The sequence below is a fragment of the Chiroxiphia lanceolata genome, chromosome 7 (assembly GCF_009829145.1).
Source record: "Chiroxiphia lanceolata isolate bChiLan1 chromosome 7, bChiLan1.pri, whole genome shotgun sequence".
Lineage (NCBI taxonomy): Eukaryota > Metazoa > Chordata > Aves > Passeriformes > Pipridae > Chiroxiphia > Chiroxiphia lanceolata.
Genome location: NC_045643.1, coordinates 411,984 through 437,235, shown reverse-complemented (window position 1 = coordinate 437,235; position 25,252 = coordinate 411,984). Strand labels below are relative to the sequence as shown.

Genomic DNA, 25,252 nt, shown 5'->3' with positions numbered 1-25,252 from the left:
TGCTTTTTTAATTTGCCATGCCTTTTCCTTGCCTTTTTTTTTTTCCCTTCTTCCCCCCCCCCATATTTAATAGTGCCGGCAGTGGCCGTCTGTTCTCAGGCGTGGTAATTGATACCAAATAAAATGCATTATTTGTATTCAGTCAGGAGGATGAAATTGCATTCAGCGGGCTGAAGCCTGAACTCATTTACAGTTTCCCGAAGCCCGGGCTTTCAGGAGCCCTCTTTTCAATTTGAAGAATCCCTTGTCAGGCAGGAGAAGGAGTGGGAAATGGGAGAGCGCAGCGTGTGAGCCCCAGCGCCTTTTGATTGCTCATATTTTAAACCAGGGGGATGTTAAATAACTCCCATCTTCAAAGGGTGGTCTGGGAAGCCGGGGATCCGGGGCAGGGGGGCACCAGCAGTGTGGGCTCGGCACCGTTTAGGAGCTGCTGGCCAAGGGGCAGGGAGAGCGCCGGGCTCTCACTTCGGAGCCGTTGGACCCAAGGACGGCAGGTTGTTACCTGGAGAGGGCTGTGGGTGAGGAGGATTCACCAGAGGAGGTCACTTCTTCAGCTCTGGTACGGCCCTCGCTCCTCAGGGCTCACGAGCAGGTTTTGTTGGGGTAATTTATGGGCTCGGAATTAGACGGAGCCACGGGGAGCGTATGGACCTACCGTCACCTTTGTAAACAGAATGTGTTCTGTGGGTTTGCGTCAGGTTTGTGGTTTCTTCAGTGTTTTATGGGTCCAGGGCATCGTGGTTGATGCTGCAGTTGCATGAGGTGAGCACAGATGGGTTTAATTCTTTCTAAAGTGAAAGATGAGAATGAGGGGGGGGAAGTGAAGCATTTTAAATCATAGAATCACAGAATGGCCTGGGTTGGAAGGGACCTTAAAGCTCATCTTGTTCCCCACCTCCTGCCATGGGCAGGGACACCTTCCACTAGCCCAGGTTGTTCCAAGCCCCCTCCAACCTGGCCTTGGACACTTCCAGGGATGGGGCAGCCACAGCTTCTCTGGGCAGCCTGTACCAGGGCCTCAGCACCGATGAAGACATCGATTAGCACTGGTCCCAGTACGGGTGCCCAAGGACAGCACTGATCACTGACATCCATCAGGACTCTGAGAAGCTGTGTTAGATGTGAGCAAACCTTCCTGGCTGGTGTGCTCTGCTGTCTCTCCATGATATTTAGGTATTTTCTGGATTTTCACAAGCAGATGGAAATCAGTGAGATGCCTTTTGGTGCCACAACCAGGTCCCTTTCTCACCAGTCTTGACTCAACACAGGAATTTTCACATAATTACTGCAAAGAAGGGGGTTTTGTGAGGGGAATTTCTCCTCCTTTTTAAGTATCAACATAGGAAACCTTCAGAATCAAACTGGAGGTCAGTATTTAGGATAGAAGTAACACCCAGTTGCATCCATGGTCATGCTGGCATCCTCTTCTGCATCTGCTCTTCCTTCGGTGTCAGGGAGCCAAAGGGATCCGTGTCCCCTTGGCCAGGAGTATCTGGAGCACTGCTGTGGGTTCTCATCAGGGTTTGCATTGGCATGGAGACAGCAAACCCCCCAGGAGAGCCACTGTCACCATTTATGGGTCAAATCCTTAGAATCTCCTATACAGATATACAGTAAATGCATTGCCATGATTCCCTTCTGGGGTTAAATACCTGAGGACTGGTTCAATCTGGTGGATGTAGGGAAAAGAATAAATATCCTTAATAAAAGGATTAATGTTTGATTTGGTCTCTCTTGCCAGGCAATTAGCTACATAATTTATCCCCCACTAATAACTTACAGCACAACTGTGCTTGGGGGGTAATTAGTAAATAAACTTTATTATGAGAGAGAAAATAAAATCCAAACAAGTTGTTTTTTATGAAATAGGCAGCTGTGTGGGAATTTAACTGTACAAAAAAAAAAAAAATAACCAAAAGCTGCTTTTTAAATAATCTTTGTCTTGATATTTTTCTGATATATTAATTAATCTTAAGTGAAATGCTGATAGTGCACATAAGCTTTATATTAAGGATTTTTGTTCTTTTCCATGTGTCCGTGATTCTGAAACCAATCATCAAGTATTTAACCCCAAAAGGCAATCATGGGACTGTATTTACTGAATATCTGTATAGGAGATTTTAAGGATTTGACCTATAAATGCAGTCCTGGAATTGCACCGAAGTGCAATACAGTACTTAAGCAAGGTTCTGAAAATGCCTTCACTTTCCATAGTAGCAAACACTTTCCTTAAAGTGTAGGCTTTATGTGAAGTTTTATAATTAAAATCACAACCAGACCAGTAATTAAACAAAAATCATGTTACCAACCTTGAGGGAAAATCCTGGATTAAGGTTGCTCGAGTATTTACTGTGTGAAAGGACCCAGTTGGAGAAATTTCAAGTACATCTAAATTTCCTAAATTTGAGTTAAATTTGGCTGTTTGTTTTGTGATTGCAAACAAGAACTAGTCAAAGATAAGCTGTTGGTGTATGACCAACCATTCCATGGGCCAGGGAAGAGACTGTGGGTCTCTGCTCATGAGAGGGGGGTGTCGTCTACCTTTAATTTTGATCTGGTTGAGTGAACTAATGGGTGGGCGAGGGGAGAAAATGACTCTCATTAAGTCTTAAAATGGTTGGATGTTGGGCTACCAGAGCTAATACAGCAGGAAACTGAACACACTAAAGATGGGCTTATTCTCTTTGCTTGGCAGCAGGTAGGAATTGACCCTTTATTGCAGTTGTCACTGTACCGGGTGCACGTTGGTCACCTTGTTTGCCCACCTTGTTTGCCATCACCTGCTTTTCGGTGTGTCTGATACTGATGACCGTAGGTGCATCCAGAGGATGCTGGGGCACCTCTGGTCCGTTATGTATTAAAATGTTCAGGTGTTACAGGAGTTAATTTGAGGATCAGGAAGATCTTTGTGAGAAGGAGCAATTGGAAGGAATAAAGAGCTTTCCCGTTGTTTTTGGCATTCCTGCTCGGCTCCTTCAAAAATCAATACTGAGTCCTGTCGATGGAGTAGGACTTGAATCAGCACTTCAGCCACGTTGCTTTTTTTGTACTGTTTTGAGCAAATAATGGATGTTGTTGGGAGCCTTTGGAAGTCACCGAGCTCAAGAACAGAGCTGCTGGCAGATGCCAGGGGGTCGTACCTCGGATTGTAGCAATCATTCATGTAAATTACGCAGTGGTTTTAGTTCCCTCTCCTTGTCTTCCCCCACCCCACTGCAGATACGGGCCTAGGAGACTCTGTGTGTTCCAGCCCCAGCATATCCAGTACGACGAGCCCCAAGCTGGACCCCCCCCCCTTCCCCTCACGCCAACAGAAAGAAGCACCGGCGGAAGAAAAGCACAAGCAACTTCAAAGCTGACGGGATCTCGGGCACAGCTGAGGGTAAGTCTGCTCCCTGGGGCAGGGCTCCACTCCAACAACACCATGGCAAGGGCTGCTGGTCACTCAGCTCCACCGTCGGCTCCGGTTCCAGAAGGTAAAAGGGAATTGTGCTGCAGTGGAGAAATTAAAGGCTGAGCGTTTAATGATGGAGCTGAATCGTCTGAGGCATCACGATGGTGAATTCACCCGCCTGAAACGTGTTTGGAAAGGGCTTTTGTAATAAATAAGAGTCCCCAAGTTAAAGTGGAGCATCATTAGGTATAAAGGCAAGGAAGAGGCAAACTTGGAAGGTTAACAAGGAAGAAAAATTCGGGTTCGCTCCGTAGATCGTGTTAGAACTTGTGTATTTTTTCAGTATTATTAAATCTTGTGTTGTCACATCTCCTAAGGCACATCCTGAGCTCTAGAATCACCAACACTTCTGATGCCTCTTATTGTTTGAATATTCAGCTGCTCATGGAAAGCTTGTGTTATTTGAGGATAAAAGGGAAAAGGGGAGAGTTTAAATGTTTGGGTTCTTTTTTTTTTCAGAGCCAGAAAGCAAAAGGCAAAAAGAACTTCTTTTTTTCCTTTAGTTTAGCTTACTGTTTCCAATGTGAACACTGCTCTAGCTGTTCAATGCCCTTCTGAAGGGGTAACAATGTGTACAGGAGCCAGGTATGATATAAAACATGCTTGTAGCTTTAGAAAAGAAGAAAAGAAACATGCCAGGATTCAACCCAAAAGAGCTCCAGAAAAAAAGGATGAACAAGGGTAGTTGGAAGGCTCAGAAACTGGGGAGTCAACACATGAGGAGAGATGAAAAACGGAGACAATGGAATAACATTGTGGGAAAAGGGGAGTGTTGAGTAAGAAAAAGATGTGGTTGTAAGCATGGGAGAGTAAAAAACAGCTAATTCAGTATCAAAGGGGGTTGGAACAAGTTCTGAAAAAAAGATGACAATTGCAGACAGCTGAAGAGACATTAAAAATAGATGTGATAATAGTATACAACTGAGAAGGGGCATGTTAACTACTACTTAGTCATCCTTATTTTCCATTTATTTAATTTCTCAATTGCACTTCTCTCACATCCGGAATTTATTTCCCCAGCTATCTATACAAATCCTTTTTTTAAAAAGCCATCAGCTTTTTTTCATAACAGCCCCTGTTGTGTTCTCTTTCCAGTCATTTAACTATCTTTGCTGTTAGTTTCCCCCTAGTTTATGGCCTGAAGCCAAATTTTAGTTCAACCTTTCATTTTTAATTTACTTTTTTTTTTTTTTAAACAAGCCCTTTTACACCACTTATTTTCATACCTCAATGGCAAGTTACAGAGGGGATTTTTCAGAGCAATCACCATTGGTCCAAGACTATTTTGTTGAAGTCAATGTGAATCAAGACCAGCTGGATATCAAGAGCCTTTGAAAACCTCTTTCTGAGTAGTTAATGGGTGTATGTTTTCTTTCTCCTGGGGAGATTATTTTCACAAGTCACTGGAGCTGGAACCTGTGTGGTCCTGGGCTGTAGGGAGGGGGGGTCTGCAGTTGTGAATCTTGTCCCTGATGTCCCTGTTCTCGTTGGAGTGGGCAGCACATCCCTCATCCTCCTCTGTTTGCCCTTCCTCTTCTCCTTGTCTTCCAGCATCACACCATGTTAGTCAGAAATCCTTTTGCAATAACTCAACAAAATGGTCCCCTCTCATATGAGTGGGATAAATGTGCTTCCAGAAGGGCTGACAGGCAGCAACTAAGACAGACATAGGGAGCCTTGAAAGTGGTAGAATCTTTTAGGTTGGAAAAGCCCTCTAATTGTTCCCCCAGCGATGCCACGTCACTAAACCATGTCCCCAGATGTCACATCTGCGGGTCTTTTAAATCCCTCCAGGGATGGGGACTCCACCCTGGGCAGCCCTTTCCAATGGTGACCACCCTTTCCAACAAGAAATTCCTCCTGATGCCCAACCTGACCCTCCCCTGGCACAGCCTGAGGCCGTTCCCTCTCCTCCTGTCCCTTGTTCCCTGGGAGCAGAGCCCGACTCCCCCCCTGGCTCCCCCCTCCTGTCAGGGACTTGCAGAGCCAGAAGGTCCCCCCTGAGCCTCCTTTTCTCCAGGCTGAGCCCTCCCAGCTCCCTCAGCTGCTCCTGCTGCTCCAGCCCCTTCCCCACCTCTGTTCCCTTCTCTGGATGTGCTCCAACAGTGAGTGCCAGCACTTGCTTGTACAATTTTCATAGCTCTGCATGAGCCCATCAGCTTCCTCTGACCTGCCTCCTCTCACATGTCTTCTGAGATGAGCACTCTGTGGTGTTTGGGGCCTGCAGTTGTGTCTTGGGTGGGCTGCAGTGGTTGTTAAGTTCTTTATTTTTGTAACATCTCCTTTCAAACACAGCCCAGCGAAAAGCAGCGGTTTGGCCACGAGAACACGTGGTGTTCTGGGCATCCTTCAGCACACAGCTCATCTTCGTGGTCCTTGAGTGCTCAGCAAGGCTGGGAGGAGGTGGCTGACAGCGAGGACGGCCTGTCAGCGGGGGCTGAGGGAGGAGGCAATGAGCCGTGCTCGAGCTCCTGTCCTTCCAGGAGAAGGGCATCTCACAAAGAGTGATGGTGGCTGTAGATTCCCAGTAAGTAACAAGACTCACAAAGCCTGGGGGTTGCTCTCTCCAAACCCTGGCATGTGGGCACGCAGCCTTTGTGTTTTCTGGGACTTGTGTTGGTGCAAGCCAGAATCACAGAGCCACTGGGGTTGGAAAAGCCCTCTAAGATCCTCGAGTCCACTGTTAACCCAGCCCTGCCAGGGCCACCACTGACCCGTGACCCTGGGAAGGTACATTTGGTATGTTTGTGGTTGTCCAGACACTGTTCATATCCCTGAGCTTGCTGTGATGTTGTGTGATGGGAATAACTCCAGTCCTGGGACAAGCTGTGTCACAAGCCAGTCTGCTGCTGGTGGGGCGTGTCCCACATGGTTCAGGCTGTTACGGGTTTTTCTCCAAGTAGTTGAATGGAGCTGTGCCAGGGCAGGGTCAGGTTGGATCTCAGGAAAAGGTTCTTCCCCCAGAGGGTGGTTGGGCACTGACCAGGCTCCCCAGGGTCACGGCCCCAAGGCTGCCAGAGCTCCAGGAGCGTTTGGACAACACCCTCAGGGACAGGGTGGGATTGTTGGGGTGTCCTAGGCAGGGCCAGGGTTTGGACTGGCTGGTCCTTGTGAGTCCTTTCCAACTCAGAATATTCTATGATTTTCACATCTGTCTTGTACTTCAAAGCAGTTTTCAGTTCAGTAGTTCAACCTTTCCTCAGGAAAAGGCTGATTTCCTTGTTCCCCAGCATGCAGCTACAAATCTGTCCAGTGACCTAAAAGATTCCCTTTTGGATTTTTCTTCCCCCGCACTTGCCGTGAGCATAGATTTAAACCCTCAAGGAGGGTTTGAAGAGCACAAATCCAAGTTAAGCAGTCAAAGATGTCAAAGATGTTCTGGGAGATGCACGTTGTGCCTTGGCAACTTTGATCAAGTGCTTGAGATGCAGCAGGTGACTTGCTGAAAATGGGCTACAGGAGCCCGTGGTGATAATTGTGGGAGATCCATGTCTTCCTTCCTTCTGGAAATGCTGAGCTCGGCGCTCAGAGGAGGAGGATCCTCCTGCAGTCGCTGATCTCAGGTGGGTACAATGGATCAGAGTCAAGTGATGGGGGTAATTCTAGATTTTATGTCGCCTTCCTTTGGCTCCGGGCACGTTTCAAGTGTCAGCTTTCAAACAGGAATTCTGGGTTCCTTCATTTTTGTCTGTACCAAAGCTGAGGTGTTCAATGAGGTTTAAATCTGGTCTTCAGCAAACTCGAGCATTTTTACTGCACTTTGCAGTCTTTTTTTCTCCTCCTTGAACGTGCCTGCTTTGATCATTGACCTCTGCCCAAGTATTCAGATATCACGATGATGGACACTGAGCTCAGGGTGATTCACCAATTCCAAGGACTGATGCTCATCCCTTTTATGCCCTTCCATAAAGGTCATGCTGATTCTTCTTTCTCCACACTATCTGCACATGCACAGCCCTCTCTTTCTGGGATGGATTCTTTCATCTCACTTGGTTTGTCTTTCTACAGGTTTTCTTAGACAATGGTCACAGCAACAAAAATACTAAAGCAACTGTGCTGCAGTTGGATGAAAATTAAAATTCAGTTCCTATATTGGAAAATCAGATTCTTGTGAAATTTTTTTTTCCAGCGCAGTGAAACCCGGGGAGAAGTTTTTTAGTTCTCTGTACAGAACTTGTCACTGAAAAAAGTCCCTCGGTGTTTTTGAGGGTAACAGCAGGAATGCTTACATTAGGCAAGGTGCCAGCAACCAGCAGGTTTTTTTTTCCCACCATGCTGCCTAAACTTGCTCGGAGCAGGATTAGACAGTGCTGTGTTTCAAAGAGGAATAGCTGCTCAGAACCTGATCTGTTTTGGTACCCTTGTGCTGCTGCAGTTACTGGAACAGCCAGTGATAATAGGAAAGATTTTCAGCTTGAAAACAAGTAGAAAAATTGAAAAGCTTTCTTGGAAATACTCTTCACAGAAAGACCTTTCCCAGTGTTTATTTTTCTTACTCTTATTAGTTTTAAAGCTTCATAGCTAAGCCAGCTTGAACCTGCCTTCCCTCCATCCACCACTGAGATTTTAGGAGCTGCAGAAAGCCCAAGGTGTGTCTGTCTTTTGATGTTGGGATCATCTGTGCCCTGCAAGCCTTCCACTGACTAAGAGCTCTGGCCCATGGGGCCAGTGTTGCTGTGGGGCCAGCCTGGCCACATCCAGGTGGATGGGAACATCCCCTCCTTCCCTCAGGGAGACCACAGAATCCCAGAATGGTTTGGGCTGGGAGGGACCTTAAAGCTTGTTCCATGGGCAGAGACACCTTCCACTAGCCCAGGTTGCTCCAAGCCCCGTCCAACCTGGCCTTGGACACTTCCAGGGATCCAGGGGCAGCCACAGCTTCTCTGGAAAACCTGTGCCAGGACCTCCCCACCCTCCCAGGGAGGGATTTCTGTCCTCTCAGCGTCGTGGGCTGAACACCCCCAGCTCCCTGTTCCCAGGCACGCAGGTGGAGTTGGGAGGCAGGGCCTGGTGGCAGAGTAGTAAATGTCATCAGCAACTTTCCAAACTCCATGTTTTCTCTGAAATCCATGCTCTTCTTCATCACTTGTTTCTAAAGAACTTTTGAAGGACCTTTTATGTTTCTTTTTAGAACTGTTTTCTTAACACGAAGGTGTTTTTCTCTGCCCCTTGTGAAGTATTTGCCTTTCCTGGTGCTTTGCTGCTCTGTGCAGTCTCTCCCCAACTCCAGGTTTACACTCTTTCAGCTAAGGACGAACCCCAGTTTACTGAGAAATCCTATTTTTTTTGTATTTTCCTGGGGTGAACTGGTAAAGGTATTTAAAAACCTCTTGTTCTTCACACCCATGTTTTGTAAAGCTGAAGCTGTTCAGCTGTTCCCAGTCTCAGGGAGCACTGAAGATGAGCTCTGATTAAGTGTGAAATTAGAATATAGAAATTAGAAAATAGAAATTGTTTTCTGTGGGTGGAAGAACGGGGTTTAGTCACAATTCTCATTTTTAGTCACAGTTCTCATTTTTAGTCACAATTCTCATTTTTAGTCACAATTCTCATTTTAGCAGTAAACAAAAGCATCCCTGCTTTCATCTGGTTTGTCACTGTGTCCCTTCCAGCCCTCCCAAAACCAGAAGGACAACATGAGTTAGAAAATGCAGTTAGTTCTCTCTGTAACAGAGAAATTTGACAATTTTAAATGAATGAATCAGAAGCACTATAACTGATCACCGAAATGCAGCATGGAAAAGCCTCTGTGCATTTTCCCTGCAGCCTCTCACCCTCAGCTTTCCTGAGCATCCTGGTGATTTACCTGCTGCCATTGTATCCTGAAGTGATTTAAACATTCTTGGCTCCGTGCACGGTCTCCTCCACACAATTTTAACATACATTTCCTTAGGTGCAGTGTGGTAAGTGCTGTGGCCAGACTGAACTAAAAAAACTCCATTTCTCTAAGCATGTGTTAAAAAAAAAAAAAAGGGTTAATTGGGATTTTTGGAAATTTAATGGAAACACTTCAAAGAGCAAAAGTATTTTGGGAGAGTAGAGTCTTCCTTTGACAGATGGACTTGACATTGTTAATGTTAATACTTATTTATAATAAGCTGAATTAAGCACCGTGATGAAGGAGGAGATTTTTACTTGCTGCTCTTATTATATATATTTAATTTTTTTGGCTTTTTATGGTCTGTCAGAAGCCTCCTGACATTGTCAGAGGACAGCATGTTCACAAACCTTTCCAGCACAAAAAGTCCCAGCATTGTCACACCCTTTTTCTCTGCAAGGAAGATGCGAAATGTATATCTTGACCTGCAGCAAGGGCAAAACTACTCAGCTTTTAAAGAGTTTGTAACCTTTGGAATCGAATCTATTGCATGTCAGGATCCTTGTGTGTATTGTGTTGCTTGAAGTTATGCCCAGAACTAAGCTGCCACCAAAACTTCCTCAAATAAAAGCTGTTTCCAGTCCTTTGGAGGATAATTAAGTGTAGGCTGTGGTGGTAAAGGCAAACAGGTGCTGCCCATGTAGGAGCACCACAAAAATTATCCCTGGTGATCTTGTCATTCCAATTATTGTAGCTAGTCCTTGTAAATCAACTATCAATAATTACAGCCTGCCAGGTAGTGGGGTTGGGGTACAGCAGGAACACAAAGTCTGGAGATGAGTCAGGAGGGGAAAACAGTCATTCCTTTAATTATATCCCTGCCCATTTGTTTTGCAGTTGTACTCTCCTGAAATTGGTAAGAGAGATCTTAAGCTTTTCCCCTCTAAAAAAATTAAAACCCCCAAATGCAGCCTCATGTCATACAGAAGAGGAGTATATTCTTGTATTTCTGTGCATGTTGGGATGGATGGTTTAGTGAGAACAGGTTTTGTTTCCATTTCTGGTCTCTTTACATGTCTGAATTTGTAGAAAGTAAATGTTCCATAGTTTTAAAAAATATTCAGTGTATCAAGTGAGACTGATATCATTTAGACTGGAACACTGAATGAAGCAAAGCAGCATTTATTGGAGCTGGAGGGTTGGCAGGATAAGCAGAATACTGGGGGTTGAGGGTTTTTTAATAGGTTTGTGATTCATTTAGGGTTACTGCTGAATTCTCTTCATATGGATTTGGTTGTGTCATTCTTGTAGTCCTGCTGTGCCTGAAACACATTTTGCTAAATTTCATACTGGACACAAAAAAAACCTTAACTGACTAAACCCGGAGTTTAACGAGCTTGCTTTTAGTGAGATTTTGGGAGTGTGGTTTGATAAGTACATCCTGATTTTGTGGATATCTTAGAAGAGTTATAAGCCTTCCCTGATCTAGCTGTAGCTGCTTTTAGGTAAAAATTTCTTTTTTAAAAAAAAAAAAAAAGGACAAAACCAAACACATGTTAGCGTTTAGTTGGCATTAAAGATGAGCAAAATACCTTGCTATATTTTCTTCTGTCTGCAAAAGAACTTAAAAAACCCCAGCCAACAATATGTGCCTGTATTTGTTGTCTGTAATACCAGATGCTTGTTTGAGGGAGGTTATCACCTATTCCCTGTCAAAACACTCTTTGGCTGTAATTCCACTCATCATCTGTGACTCCGTTCGCTGCCTCGTAGGAGACTCAGCCCCGGCCGATGGCTGTGAGAAACAGGAGGGCAGAAATTAATAAAATGCAGCCCCAACCTTCAGAGCCTGACTTTCAACCAAGGCATAAAGGTCACTGGTTGGGAATCCTTCAGCCTCGGCCGGCACAGCCTGCCCGACATGAAAGGGCTGGGGCTGAAAGACGCTTTATGTTGATGCTGAGGAGTGAAAGACAAGGGAGGTGAAGCTCATCTATTGTTTTAACCTACTTCATTGCAGGCTAAACAAGTTGAAAGATCCCTTCTTCCCTTTCAAAGCTCCCTTAGCTCAGGGTCGGAAGAGGCTGCGGGTCCCGCCTACCTGGTTGAGAGGAGAAGTGTCGCAGTGGTGGTCAGCGGGAAGGGGGCTCTGGGAAGGAGCAGTCCCAGGATTGCACACACCGGCACATCTGGAGAGTGGCAGGAAGAGAACGCTTCTTTTTTTTCTACATTTCCCTAAAAATTAGCCCCGCTCGTAGTGCGCTGAGCACTGTGACCTCAGAGGGTACACTGTGCATCCTCAGTGCCAGTGCTGTGCTGGGATTTGGCCTCATTTTTTGGAGAAGAAAGAAGTTTTAAGTAGCTTTGTAATTGAATGAAAACAAGTGACACCTTAGCATTTTACTGGCTTCAGGTGATTAGTGTCCTTGGCAGTGTGTTGTCAGCCTGAGACAGAGACCTTGGGTATGGAAAAGGTTCCTGATGTCCACAAGATGATGTTTACAAGGTAGCAAGAAGTAAAATATTAAATAATTAAGTTATTTTAAATTTTTTACAAAATTAAATGTCATAAAATATTAATCCTCCTGGAAAAGTTAGTTCTGTTTTGTTACTTGAATAAGGATGTCTAATCTAGAAGTTCCATTTTTCCAGAGCATAAGACCACATAATTTCCTTCTGAATCTGTATACCCAAGTTAAGATGAAATGAAAATGAAATGGTTGTGGATTATAAAGCTGTAGTCAATGAAAATACTAAAGTAAGGTCATTGTGTTCAGTATAACTTTGTCCTCCTGTCCACCACATACCTGACCTCGTGAGGCAAAGTGTCACAGTTTAGATCAACAAGCTGTTTTGGTGTAGAAGGAAGACTTAGTTTTTGAGGGGTGCCTGTGCACTTGGACTCATCAGCTCAGAGGGACAGTGGGAAGCAGCTTCCTTTGAAGAGTGGAAGTCCTAAGTAATTGCCTTCAGAAGCCCTGATTGTGAAGGTTTGCCATGGGTAGCTCAAACCTGGAATTCAAGGGGGAATGTGTCAGTAGGTCTGATCTACCCTGGGGTTATGAACGTGCTCTTGGCTGAAAAGAACTCACGATCAAGAGGTGCACAAACACTCTGTATTCTGCCATTGCAGACAGATGGTTCTGCTCCATTTTAATGCTGGTGGGATTATTTTGCAGCTCTCTTAGACTTTCAGATTTAATAATAATCTATAGATCAAGAATTATTTTTGATCAAGAACATTTTTCCCCTTTTCATTTTGAGTCTTTGTCAGAATGTTTGTGGTGCCTTTCAAAAAGCAGTTCCAAACAAAACTGAGGAGGTAATGATACGTATGAACAGTTGTACTAAATACATTGCTGAGTAGGCATATATTGGCTTTAAACTGAAGGAGTAAGTTTAGAAAGGATATTAGGAAGGAATTCTTCCCTGTGATGGGGGTGGCACAGGTTGCCCAGAGAAGCTGTGGCTGCCCCAGCCCTGGAAGTGTCCAAGGCCAGGTAGGACGGGGCTTGGAGCAACCTGGGCTAGTGGTAGGTGTCCCTGCCCATGGCAGGGGGTGGGACTGGATGGGCTTTGAGGTCCCTTCCAACCCAACCCATTTGTTGATGATAATTCCGTGCTGCCAAATTCAGCGAGCAGACACTCGGTGTCTTCCCGTCTAAGTCCCTGCAGATCCACGTGCCCTGGGTGAGTTTTCAGCGTCAAGTTTGCTGCATGTTTATTTTGTACCCTGTGCTTTCATCTCCTGTTTTCTGTCCCTCCACCTTTCTCCTCACAGACCCGTTACTCGTGATAGATGTTATGCATCGTATGTAGTGTGCGACTGCAGGAAGCAGTAGGTAAAAAGAAAACTTGAGCAGGCCTCATCATTGACATTTTCCACCACTTCCCCCCTCTCCAAAAAAGGGAAAAAAAATTAATAGAGGTTTCTTTTGTGAGCGTGAGCTGGAGAAAATTGGCCATTTGTCTGTGAGGTAATAGGCTTTGGGATAATATGAAAATCTGTCAAATGATTAAATTCAATGACATTAAATCACAATTCATGAAAGGAGAATACTGCACAGTTTAATTCTATTTAATTTTTGAGGGGGGGGGAAAGCCCTTAAAAAAAATTTGTTTGAGTTTCTCTTGAGCTGATTTCTCTGTGCTCCTTCTTAAAAGTGCCTTTCTAGTTGCCACACAGTGATGTGATCATTATCTGTCACCTCGTCGCCTTGCTGCCTCAACACGCAGTAAAATACAAAAAAAAAAAAAAAAAGAGGGGGGGGGAAAGGAAGACCAGAGGAGCTTGTGAAGTATGACTTCCTATCCCAAGACTCATTGCCTGCGATTCGTACCGCTTGACAGTAATGATCTTATTACAGTACTCTGGACCTTGAAGAGATTTCATGAGGAGAGCGGGAGGACGAGCCTCCGTGTAATCAAGTGGCGCTGAATATTCCACGCGGTTTTGATCACACACTGATTGGGCACAGTTTTAGCCCATCTTCTAGTCAATTATGCATGGCCCCTCGTGCTCCTGTGATAGTCAGAAACATTGATGGCTGTTGTCTGGGGGGGCTGGCAGCCAGCCAGGGGTTTGAAGTGCAGTCATTCCGGGAGAAGTGCTTTTTAGTTGGAATTGATTACCTTTCTTTGGGTTTTTGCTTAATGGCAAAACTGTATTGGAGAGGGCTTCAGGTGAAAAATGGCCGTATTAGCCATTTAGAGGAGCTGAACTCCTAGTCAATTTTTAGCTTTCCCCTGTTTCCATCTAATTTATATTTAATGATGTACCGTTTGATAATATTTAAGATATTTCATTTCCAGTTGCTGCTGAGCACACATGTTGAGCACATGTCAAATGACAGCGGATCGGTATTCAGGTTTTAGGAATTAATCCAGTTTAACCTTCAGGCTGCCAGAACGTGTCTTTTTTGGCACCTGTGCCAGGAAACATTGGGTTTGTCTGCAGGTGGTACAAAGCTGACGTTCCCAAGCAGAGCCAGGGCTGTTGTCATCCCGTAATGAGGATAAATCCGGGTGCTTTTAAAGAAGCAAAGGGTCGGTAGCTGGGTCCTTCATTCAGATTCTCTTGACTCAGAGGCTGATTAGGCTGCTGGTAATTCCTCCCCTATAAAAATGTCCCATCTTCCTTCATTCAGATCCCTTCAAATGAAAATAAAATCGTTAAAGCCGTTCGTATTGAACTCCCGAGCACCAGATAAGGAAATACGTAATTGTCAGTTATGCTTCTTGTTCTGGTCTCTCACATTTGAATATCCTACAGTATCTAATCTTTGGATGCATGTGCAGTTTAAGGAGGCTGGAGCAGGACTTTAGGCTGAAGTACAGCGTATTATTATTATCCCTTCATCAAATGAAGACCTTATGCTTGGAATGTGCTGTATTGGCGGTGAAAAGATGCAGTGAAAATATTCTGGTATCACCCCAAGTTGTTTTTTTTCCACTAATCAGTATTATTTTTTCTCTTCCTGCCTGAAATCTGTGCAGTCCTGTAGGCTGTCAGCCTTTTCTGAATGTGTTTTTACCACTAAATGCCTCCCTCATGGTACTACCCCTCTTCTACTACTTCCCTGTTATTTGGATTGTGAGTGGGTTTTTTTCCCCTAAAATCAATCCTATGCTGGCCAGTCCTACCCCTTAAAAAGCAGCTTTAATTTTTTTTTTTTAATTCTTTCTTTAGGATCAGTTCTCACCTCCCACATAGGGGCCAGACCAGAATTAAGAGCAAAACAGCAGAAGTCTTGGTGTTTTTTTTCTCTCTGAAACAGAGCTGTTGGGTTTTCTTGCAGTCATTTCGGGTTCAGCTATTGTCTGAAATGCCACATCCTAGTCCGGGGGGACTTACATGTATTTTGTGGTAATGTTTTACTACTTCTAGGCAGCCCACAAGAGCTGTGGGAATGTTTTTTCCCCTCCTTTGTGAGAGCAGCTCCTCTGAGTGTGTGTGTGTGCTCGATCCCTGTGCCAGCTGCTCCTCAGCCTCCTCCTGCCCATGCTGAGGGGGGAGTTCTTGAGTCTGGGGCCCCTTGGTGCATCTTTGGGAGGTTTTGAACCAAACCTGTAGTGCCCAAGTCATAATAAACCAGAAGGTCCATGGGCAGCTCTGAATTTTCCATATTTGACTCCATGAAGAAGGTAAAGGCCTTGGAAAGGAAAACTTTTAAGGGTGGGGGGGAAGGAAATTTCTCCATTTTTGACTCTGATGACTTTCTTTGAGTGTGGACTCTGTTATTTGAGGCTGCTATCAACACTGCCTCTGGGAATATGTACTTTTCCCAAAGGATTCTTCATCTAGGAGCTGGAAGGAGACAGTGATGGAACAGATTCCTCAGTAGCAGATGATACCTTACAAGTATCTCCTTTTTAGCAGCGTGACTTCTGCAGTGACATCACCAGCTCCTGGGAGACTCAGTAAATCACAGCAAATCTCCCACTTGAATGGGGTGCTGCAGTGTGGGAAACATCTATGTGCTTTTTAAAAAAAAATCCTGTTTGTTAGGATGTGATTCTGCCCCGGGAGGCCGCAGAGGCTCTCCCAGGGGAGGTGGTGTGGCCCCCGTGTTGGCCTCGCTGGGGTTTTCAGGCCAACACGGCATTGACTTGACTTTGACTTCCTTCCCCAGTGCTCTGAATCCGTCTTTTTAATCTGGGCAGGACGAGCTGCAGTTTGTGGTGATGGATTACAAAGTGTTTCTGCCTCTGCTTCATTTGACAAGGAATTGGCAGCTCCCTCCAAGACAGTTTCAGCTCCCTCTTATTTCTCCTCTCCCAAGCTCCCCCTTTTGGGTCTTCAGTGGGTGCTCAGTGTGCAGTTGTCTTGCAGGCTAGAATTTCAAGGGAAAAATAGGGGGGAAAAAGGACGTTTTAGTATTTAAATCCTCATTTGAAAACTGTTAGTGATGGTGACAGGTTTGTGATAATAATAAAAGCTGGGGCTTTTCAGCCAAGGTGATACTTGGTAGTGGTAAAGAAAACACCAAAGGGATTCAGCCAATTTCCAGGCAACTTGAATGCTTTAACCATCATATTTATACAGAAAAGTACAGTTCAGCATTTACTTAACCTGAAAATTGGAAGCAATCCTATTGCATTGGGCTTAATATCAGCACTGTCACACACATAATCACTTTTTGGTTGGGTGCTGCCAGTCAGTGGGCTGGGAATGGTCAGATAGAAAGAACTTCTTGCCTTTTTTTAAAATAACAAACTCAGATTTTATGGTGAGACATGGTGTTTATCACAGGAATGGTGTAGCAGTCTGAGCTTGGAAAGGTGGATGTAGTGGAGGAAATCTGACAGTACTCACCCAGTGGACTAGTATGTCGATTTTTGCTCTTCAGTGATGATTTAGAAAGATTTCTGCAGTCTCTGGAGGTGTCTCTCACCCACTAGTATTAATTAAATTATGTTTCTTTTAGAGTCATGGAATGGTTAGGATTGTAAGGGACCTTAAAACTCATCTAGCTTTGGATGATGTTTGTTTCAGGGAAACGCTGACATTCCAGTTATTACTAGGAAAGTATTTAGAATACGAAGTTTTCCAAGATATTTTCCATTTCCAGTGACTCATTCCCTTGGGCTCACAGTACCTCCTTGCCATACTTCATCTACTGTGGCACAGGAACATGGGGGGTCTTTCTAACACAGTTTTACCCAGCTGGAAGGATCAGCCACAACCAGTAAGATGAGCTGGGAGGTTTTACAGGCTGACATTCCTATTCTGACTTCAGCTGCAAGTTACTGGCTCCAGGGTGTGAAGGGGAAATACTCTGCATGTGGACATGTCAGCATCGTGTGTGATCTGATGCAGCCTCACAAGGGGTGTGGTCTTGTGCCCTGTAGCATGAGATGGTCTTTAAAGTCCTTTCCAACCCAAACCCTTCTGTAACTGCATGAAATAACAAATGTACATTTTCATCCTAAAACTAAGAACTCATCAGTGACAGATAGTCCCCATTCAGAGAGCTTTAAAAGATCACCAAGGATTCCTGAAGAATTATTTTCAGAAAATCCCCACTTGCCAGGCAACATACCTGAGTTTCATAGAATACTTAAGAGGCCTCGGTGTTTAATTAAATTAGAACAAACCTAATTGTAATAAATCATAGATTAATATGTGCCTAATGTTTTTAATAAGAGGGTAAAATGTAAGTTAATACTCACCAGGTTACATAAAGACTCTGGTGTGAAGATCCAGAGTGATTATAAGGAGAATGTGAAAATTGATTAATTTTTAGTGATTTGTCTTCTGTAATCCTTCTCTCTCAGTGTCTCTGTATACAATTAGATACCAGTTTGTTGAGACAAAGCTCGTTACTAATTAGGTCACCATTTCTTATATTTAACCTTTGGATCCCAGATGTGAAGTGAGGAGGTGAGCTTTGTTAACAGACTGTTAGTGTCCCATGGAGGAATGGGATGTACTGGAATGGTGGGGAGGTTTTCCACTGTGGAAAAGGAGACCTGGGCTTCAGCTTATGGTGTGATCTTAGGCACTGTTTTATTTTATCTTATTTTATTTTTTAACAGTTGACTAATAGAGCAGGTATACATAGAATCCCAGAGTCATAGAGCATCAGGATCTGCTGCTACAAAATTATATATAGCAAAGGTTTTAAGTGCAGTACTCTGGTTTATTACTAACTAAAGAGTACCAGGTATGCTCAGAACTGTTATGACATGAAAAAATAACCGCGGAGGAGGTTGGAAGTAGAGTTTTGCTTTTGTTTTAACTGTACTGATGAATACCTGCTGCCTTTATTCATAAAAATACCAATATAGTTCATCAGTTTTTTCTTTAAGTTGTGGATGTTATTGAAAAGCTGTTCCCAGGGGAACAGCTGACAACACTTAGAAAATACTTGTGAATAATCAATCTATTCATAATGAACTCTTTAATCACAAATAATCTGTTTGTAATGAACCTTGCTGCTTCTCCACATGCAAAATATCCCAACAGCTCCTTCCCCAGCTCGATGGCATTGCAGCTGGTAAGGGCAGAGGCAGGTTGGCTCCGGTGGAAACACTGATTTTGTGCAGGTTATTTCCATAGAGAAGACTGGTGGCAAAGAAGGACAGAAAATACCTGGGAAAGGCAATTTTACTTCTAAATGGGATGATTTTCAAAGGTTTTCAGGTTGTCTGTTGTAGCTCCACAAACCAAAGGAGAGGTTGTGTCTTCTGCACGTCGTGTGAAGTCAGTACAGTCATCGTACAAGGAAACTCTGCTTTATGGTTCACTGAAGTATTTCACCATCTGCAATTCCTTATACCAGTGAAGAGGATAAAGTTTCCTTCTTCTGGCCAGAAATAGTTCTTTCAGGCTTTTTATTTCCTCCACAGCCTCTGACTGGAGGAGATGTTCCTGTTACATGTCGTCAGGTCCCATAATTTGTCCTAATGCTACTCAATGGATCGTCTAGAAAACGTAAAGGGACGCTGTCGAGGCTGTTAGGCACAAAGTTTAACCTGCCACACTTCGGAAAAAAAGAAGGAGAGTTTGACATATACTGTCCCCCAGAGCCAGAATAAAATCCAAGAGGAATTTCTGAGCAATGCAGGAGCCACCACGTTGAGTCTCTTTAAGTCTTTCCTTGTCAAATCATTCTGGGCTTTGGTCCTGCTTGGAGGAGGGCATTGGATATACAAGAAACATTAAGAGGGTTCTTGTTCATTCCAGTTGTGAAGCAGAGTAGATCATGGAGACCCTGCAAAGTACAAAAGGGTTCTGTCATTTCATTCAGTGTGCTGGAGCCTGAGATTTTGACTGGCAAATCTGAAATGAAATTTTTTTTATGCCTTTTTTTTCCCCTCAAGAAGCTTTGTGGAAAGAGGAGATGGAGATTTTTACCTGTAAGGGTAAAAGTAAAGGGTACTGCCAAAACACCCTACAACCTCTGTAATGGTCATGTAAGTCAGAAGTCCAGCTGCTTTTGCAAGGGGGTGGGAGGAATGGACTAGATTGAAATGAGAACTGGGGAAATGCTGAGAGATTAACTAGAAAAACTCTCCTTTAAATCCCTGTTTATATCTCAGCTGTATGGCTCTGGGGACAGGTTTCATTATTTCCCCTCCATTTTGGGGGTGAAACTGCTTCCCTGAGCTACATCAGTCGGTGGGATGACGTCCTCCCCCAGTTACAGTAACCTGGGAGTTCCCATCAGTTACTCAGGAGTTTTGGTACCTGCAGTGTATGCCCATTTCAAACAGGAAAAGCTGACTCGGTTGGTTACAGCATTTTTCAGGGATATGTATCCTCTCAGTGACATTAAGACTTCCCTGAAGACAGTGTTTTATTGGTCTGGAGGAAACCCAACAGGTCAATGTCTGGTTGATGGCTCTGACTTTGTCATGAGCTTGATATTACCTGTGATTGCACCTTGCTTTTGGCTTTTCATGCTTAGTTTCTTTACCAAACCCATTTGTTCTTGCCCACCCAACAGGCAGTCTTTCAATTGTGTGCACATGCAGATACACCCCCTAAAAGAAATAATCTCTATCAACCTTCACTGTAGTTGATGGCACAGTGTTTTGGCAGTAGTTTTGTACCACTGTGTCATGGGGTTTTTATGCCACCAATTACTCCAACTACCTGCACATTAACACCACATGGAAGGGAGAGAGAGCCTGTGCTTCCTTTTGGAGAGCTGATTGATGGGTTAGAAAAATACAGCAGTGCCATGCAAATCCCTCACAAGGCCTGGGAGATGCAGAGTAAGTAACTGGGCAATAAGTGGTGTGCTGGAAGCTGAGGTGTGGTACAAGAGAAGCTGAACTCCTCTGCCTTGAGCAAACACATCAAAGTTCTCTTCATTAATACAGATATATGTACACAAGCTCAAAGCTTTTAACACATTTTCTGTAATCCTGAGCAACAGTGACAGAAGCTGTGTGGGTTGGACGTAATTAGGTGAAGAATGTGGAAATGTTTAGGAAGGGTGAAGTGCACAGGCCTTACAGTTCTGCACTCCAAAGGGTGCCTGTGTTCTAAAAAGCACTGTGCTTGAGGGGGGAAGTGCAGGAAACAAGGTAGGGAAGTGTCAGTGGGAAGGATAGCGAAGGTGATGAATATGAATCAGTAGATGGAAAATGTCTTGGCTGATAAAGGAAATTAAGGATATTAGAAAGATATCAAGAAAGATCTTTAAAAATGATATTTAAAAAGAATTGGTGGTCTGTAGAATGTGAGGTGTGCAAGGTTGAGGAAAGAGGAATTCCTTAAACTCATCAGCACCAAATAAATTCTAGCCATGGTACGACTCCAATGCCTGATGAAAGACTATAACAGTGAATCCTGATTTCAGAAAGGAAAACCAAGAAATTTGCTGTCACTGAGAAAAAGAGATAAGAACTCAGCTCACCTTAATTTTGTGCTTCTAAACAGTTACGTGTCAGCTAAACTTCCTCTACAGTGTGTTTTATTTATTGATTTATTACTTATATCTGCACAACCAGATTAGCTGTGGGCAGGAGTCCTACAAAGTTGACTTAAGAGCTTTCTAATCAACTGTCATGTAATTTTGAAGGGTTCTTGTAGCAGTGAGAACTGGAAAAAAATGGATATTATGCTTGTAGCTGAAAAGAGGGAAGGGATCCTGAAGAATCTGTGTATTATTTAACCTCACATTGGTCTGGTGTGAAATAATGGGAAGGCTGATATGTGATACGGTTAGAAAGTGATTTCCACTGGCAGAGTAACAGAGCTGTCCAAATCTCTTACAGGAGATTGTCAAGTGATAAAAAGCTGAGCAATTTTTAATGCCACATTATCACAGTTATCTTTCAGGAGCAAGTACACTGAGTTAGTCCTCAGATCACAGGAAGCAGCTAATGGGTGCCCATCATCCAGCCCCAGGGAGGAGTTAACTTTTGGGGTTTGTTTTCAGCTGCGTGCTCTTTGGTGTTCTGGGTGATTTTTTTTTTCCTTGATTCCCATGGTAGTCATCTTCCTACTCCATCCACATTTCTCCTGCTAGTGGGAATGCAGCCTGGAAGACTTTTACCTCTCCAGGGGTCTTCTAAGCCTTCTGGAGAAAATTCTGATTGCTGCTCCTGGTTTGTCAGCTCCCTCCTCCTCCTCTCCTGTGAATGTTCTCCTGTGTGCACGTGCAAACCGAGCTTCTGTCTTCCTGTGGCCAACCCAGAGATTGATCTGCTGGGGCTTTGTATTCCCTATCCAGGTTTAGCTGAGATATTGGGAAGGAATTCTTCCCTGGGAGGGTGGGGAGGCCCTGGCACAGGTTGCCCAGAGAAGCTGTGGCTGCCCCATCCCTGGAAGTGTCCAAGGCCAGGTTGGACGAGGCTTGGAGCAACCTGGGCTAGTGAAAGGTGTCCCTGCCCATGGCAGGGGGTTGGAACAGGGTGAGCTTTAATGTTCCTCCCAACCCAAAGCATTCTGGGATTCTGTGATTGCTATTTCCCTTCCATGTCAGTGTGACAGAAAAATGCCATCCTTAGCTCCTTGAGTGTCACTGAAGTGTGTGATCTGGTCTTCACATTTTGACTTTCTCAATTGCTGCAGCATTTTTTTTCCTGGCCTTGATGACTGTGGAATCTGTTATCTCCATCCAAAAGGTGCTGCACTTTTACCAGCTGATGTCTGTTTGTGTGAACCTCAGCATCTGTTTATTACACTTTTCTTCCTTCATGAGTTAAATGCAGGGGATCAAAATACCTCACCCTTGGCCTCCTACAGCCTAAAAAATCTTGCAACTTGCCAAGGGCTGCTCTGCATTGAGGCCTATAATATATACAAATAGTGGAGAAGGCAATGAGAACTTGCCTGTGTGGGCTGTAATCCAAATGGACCCTTCAAGTGCTATGTAACCTTTAAATATCATATGTGACCCTTTGGCATCCCTGTAAAAGCTGGTTTTTATTGTGGCTTAGCTGGATTGTAATACGCTGTTTATTTTAAATTTCACTTTTTTAACAGCAGAATGAGATGAGGAACTACAACCAGTACTGCTTGTGAACCTGCCTGTAAATCTGAGGAGGCTGTGTGGGGTTTAGTTAGTGGTTCACAAAGTATGAGTTACAGCTCTGAACGTACCAGTCCGACTGCATCACGTGAATACAGAAATCTCTGGTCCATCACTTTGTTCAGTTGGCAGAATTGGCTTTTATTCTCCCCCTGTGTGGTTGTTTTCTTTTTCTTAGAGTCGTAGAATCACAGAGTGGCTTGAGTTGGAAAGAGACCTTAAAGACTATGTAGTTCCAACCACCCCCTTCATTAAAGAGAAGTGGGCATTGGTTTTATAGAAGTGGATTTTTGTTTTTTAAGAAAAATAACACATGGGAATAAAGCAAACTCAAGGAAGCTCAGCACTGGGATTTGCTGCTTTTGAAAGGCTGGCTTGATAAAATAGGTTTGACTTCTGCAGGGAGTGGGATAATACCAAGAGGACCAATGAGATGAAGCTGTTCTTGATGGGCTGCTTGTAAATATAAAGCCCTGTTCATTTCTCAAGGGAGGGAAATCCTGTCTCCTCCCTTTAAAGCTGCCCCATCCCTGTCTCCTGTCCAAGGGGAAGATGGGATTTGCAGTACACGGTGTGGGGAGGGATATTCTGCTGCACCATACCAGTTGTGACAGCTCTGTGTGACTCTGCAGTTCGGCTTTTGCCATCAGGGAAGATCCATAAACAACGTGGAGCTTTGTGGAATCATTAATGCCGTGCTCGTATTGATGATTTCATTTCTGCACTGGAGGAGCAGGGCTGGTCCCTCCTGCTGCAAGGCTGCAGCTTCCCTGCTTTATGATGATACTCCTCTTTCCTTTTTCTTCCTCCCCCCTACCAAAAAAAAAAACCAAAAAAAAAACCCACAACATCGGGTAAATTGATTTGGGGCTCAGCCTTGACAGAATCCCAGCCTTCGGGCCCTGGCGCCGGCGTGGCCGCGGCGCGAGCGCTTCCTGATTATTTGGATGCTCCGGCGGAGGCTGCCACATCAGACTAGGAGGTGTGCAGAGATTAACTGGTGTCTGTCTGACCATTTGTCATACAAATAACAGTGCCAGTAGAGTGAAATACTATAAATCACTTTTTTCCAGGATTGAAACCTTTTATCAGTTGTGTCACTTCCATTATTCAGTAAGCGATTAGTAACGGCCATTGTGGTTGAGCCAGTTAGTAGTTAACACCTCGGAGCTGTGGCTTGTAAGGGAGCCTGTGACACCGGGTTCTGATGTAAATTCAGGATTTAATATTTACCTTCCCAGGCCCAGTGCAGTTGTTCCTGGGGGTTTTGCTGGAAGGTGGAAGGCAGCGCGGCTTCTTAATTCCTTGCTCGCTCAGGCGGCCACGTGGTGTTTGTGTGTCCCTGCCAGAACACACCGTGCTTCAAACATGCAAATGTCAAATTGCAACCTCCTTTTTCCGACCTCATTCCAGAGCTAATCACAGCATCTCCCCGGGGATTTTCTGCAACTGCAGCTTTGGAAAAAAAAGTCGAATTACAGGAATGATAACCTTCACGTAAGAGCAGCCGCAGAGAGGCACGAGTTAACCCTGAGCTTGTGGGATTTGTACAAAGCAGCATCCGGGCAGATGTTGGGTAATGGCACAACCATTGGCTGAGCAGAGAGTGTGGGAAGATTATGTTGGCTTCTTTGTAAACTATGTGTGAAAATTCCATGCTGCTTTATCCCATTGCCTGCTTTGAGCAAGCTATTTGATTTTAATTTTTCAGGCTTCAAGGAGTCCTAAAATGGAAATTTATAGATTTTTGGGTTGGAAGGGACCTCAAAGACCATCCAGTTCCAACTCCCTGCCATGGGCATGGACACCTCCCACTAGACCAGGGTGCTGAGGTTGTCCTCCTTGCACTGTAGGTCCCAACATCTGCAGGTCTGCATTTTCTAATGCAGTCAAGGGAAGGACCTGGAAGTTGCCTTCTCTGTCAGTGCAGGATGATGTGGAACCTGAGGTAAAAAGGGCCTTCAGGGGTTTTTTTCCAACCTGAATGATTCCAAGGGGACCATCCTGTTTTAGCACAAGCTTTCAGGTTTATAGAGAAACAATCATTAAAGGTGGCTCAGTAGTTTGTAGGAAAAGACCTTGACACAATAAATCTCTCCAATAGTTTCTCCAGCAAGGAATCCCTATGTTAACATGGGACTGAGTAACATGCTGAACTATTAAGCACCTAATTCTGGAAGACTGGCTCCTGTTTGTTTTTACACGTGATGAAAATTAACAAAGAATTTATGTTCTATATGTAAAGCTGCAGTGGGAAGCGGTGCTGTGTCTGCTCACATATGGATGTGATTCCCCCAGAACAAACAGAAGGGGGCTGTGTGTGCATGTTCCTCATCTGTGCCCGTGCTGGAGGGCAAACTGCTAATGAGCCTGGATCAGGGCTGGGTCTCTGCAAAGGATGATATGATAGGATCATGGAATGGTTTGTGTGGAGAGGGACCTTAAAGGGGCCATCTCATTCCACCCCCTGCCATGGGCAGGGACACCTTCCACTAGCCCAGGTTACTCCAAGCCCTGCCCAACCTGGCTTGGACACTTCAGGGATGGGGAGTCACAACCTCTCTGGGCAGCAGCTGAGCCCCTTTGATCCATGAGATGCCTTATGGACAGTCTTTCCCAGAATGGTGGAGCACAAGGTGTTCTTTTGCCTGGCCTCAGGTGACTTGTGTTGTTGAGCAGGGTTTGGATCCTCTACCGAAGTTACCTTGTCTGTGCTTTATGGTCTGGTGTGTCTGGTGGTCCTGAGGAGCTGACAGGGACAGCACCTGCTTTTTCAGGAGGGGAAACAGCTTGTGGCATCTTTTTGTTTAAGTTTTTGTTTGCCTACTGTGAGCTTACCTTTTACAGTAGGGTGGATGTTATGGATTTAATAGGTGAGAAAATGGTGAGAAAGATGGGAGAGGGTAGGAATGGAAATTCCCATTTCTGTTCCATGTTCCAATTCCTTTTAACTAAGTAAAAGCTGGAATGCCAAAGTGGCAATGGTGCCTA

General features: G+C 44.5%; 1 protein-coding gene across 1 annotated transcript in view; it reads left to right on the top strand.

The window, feature by feature from the left end:
• Positions 1-25,252, top strand: part of AGAP1 (ArfGAP with GTPase domain, ankyrin repeat and PH domain 1) — a 310,001-nt gene that overhangs the window by 226,815 nt on the left and 57,934 nt on the right. Inside the window, 2 exon segments of the mRNA XM_032693386.1 lie at positions 3,220-3,287; positions 3,289-3,382. Coding sequence (XP_032549277.1) covers positions 3,220-3,287; positions 3,289-3,382 — 162 coding nt within the window.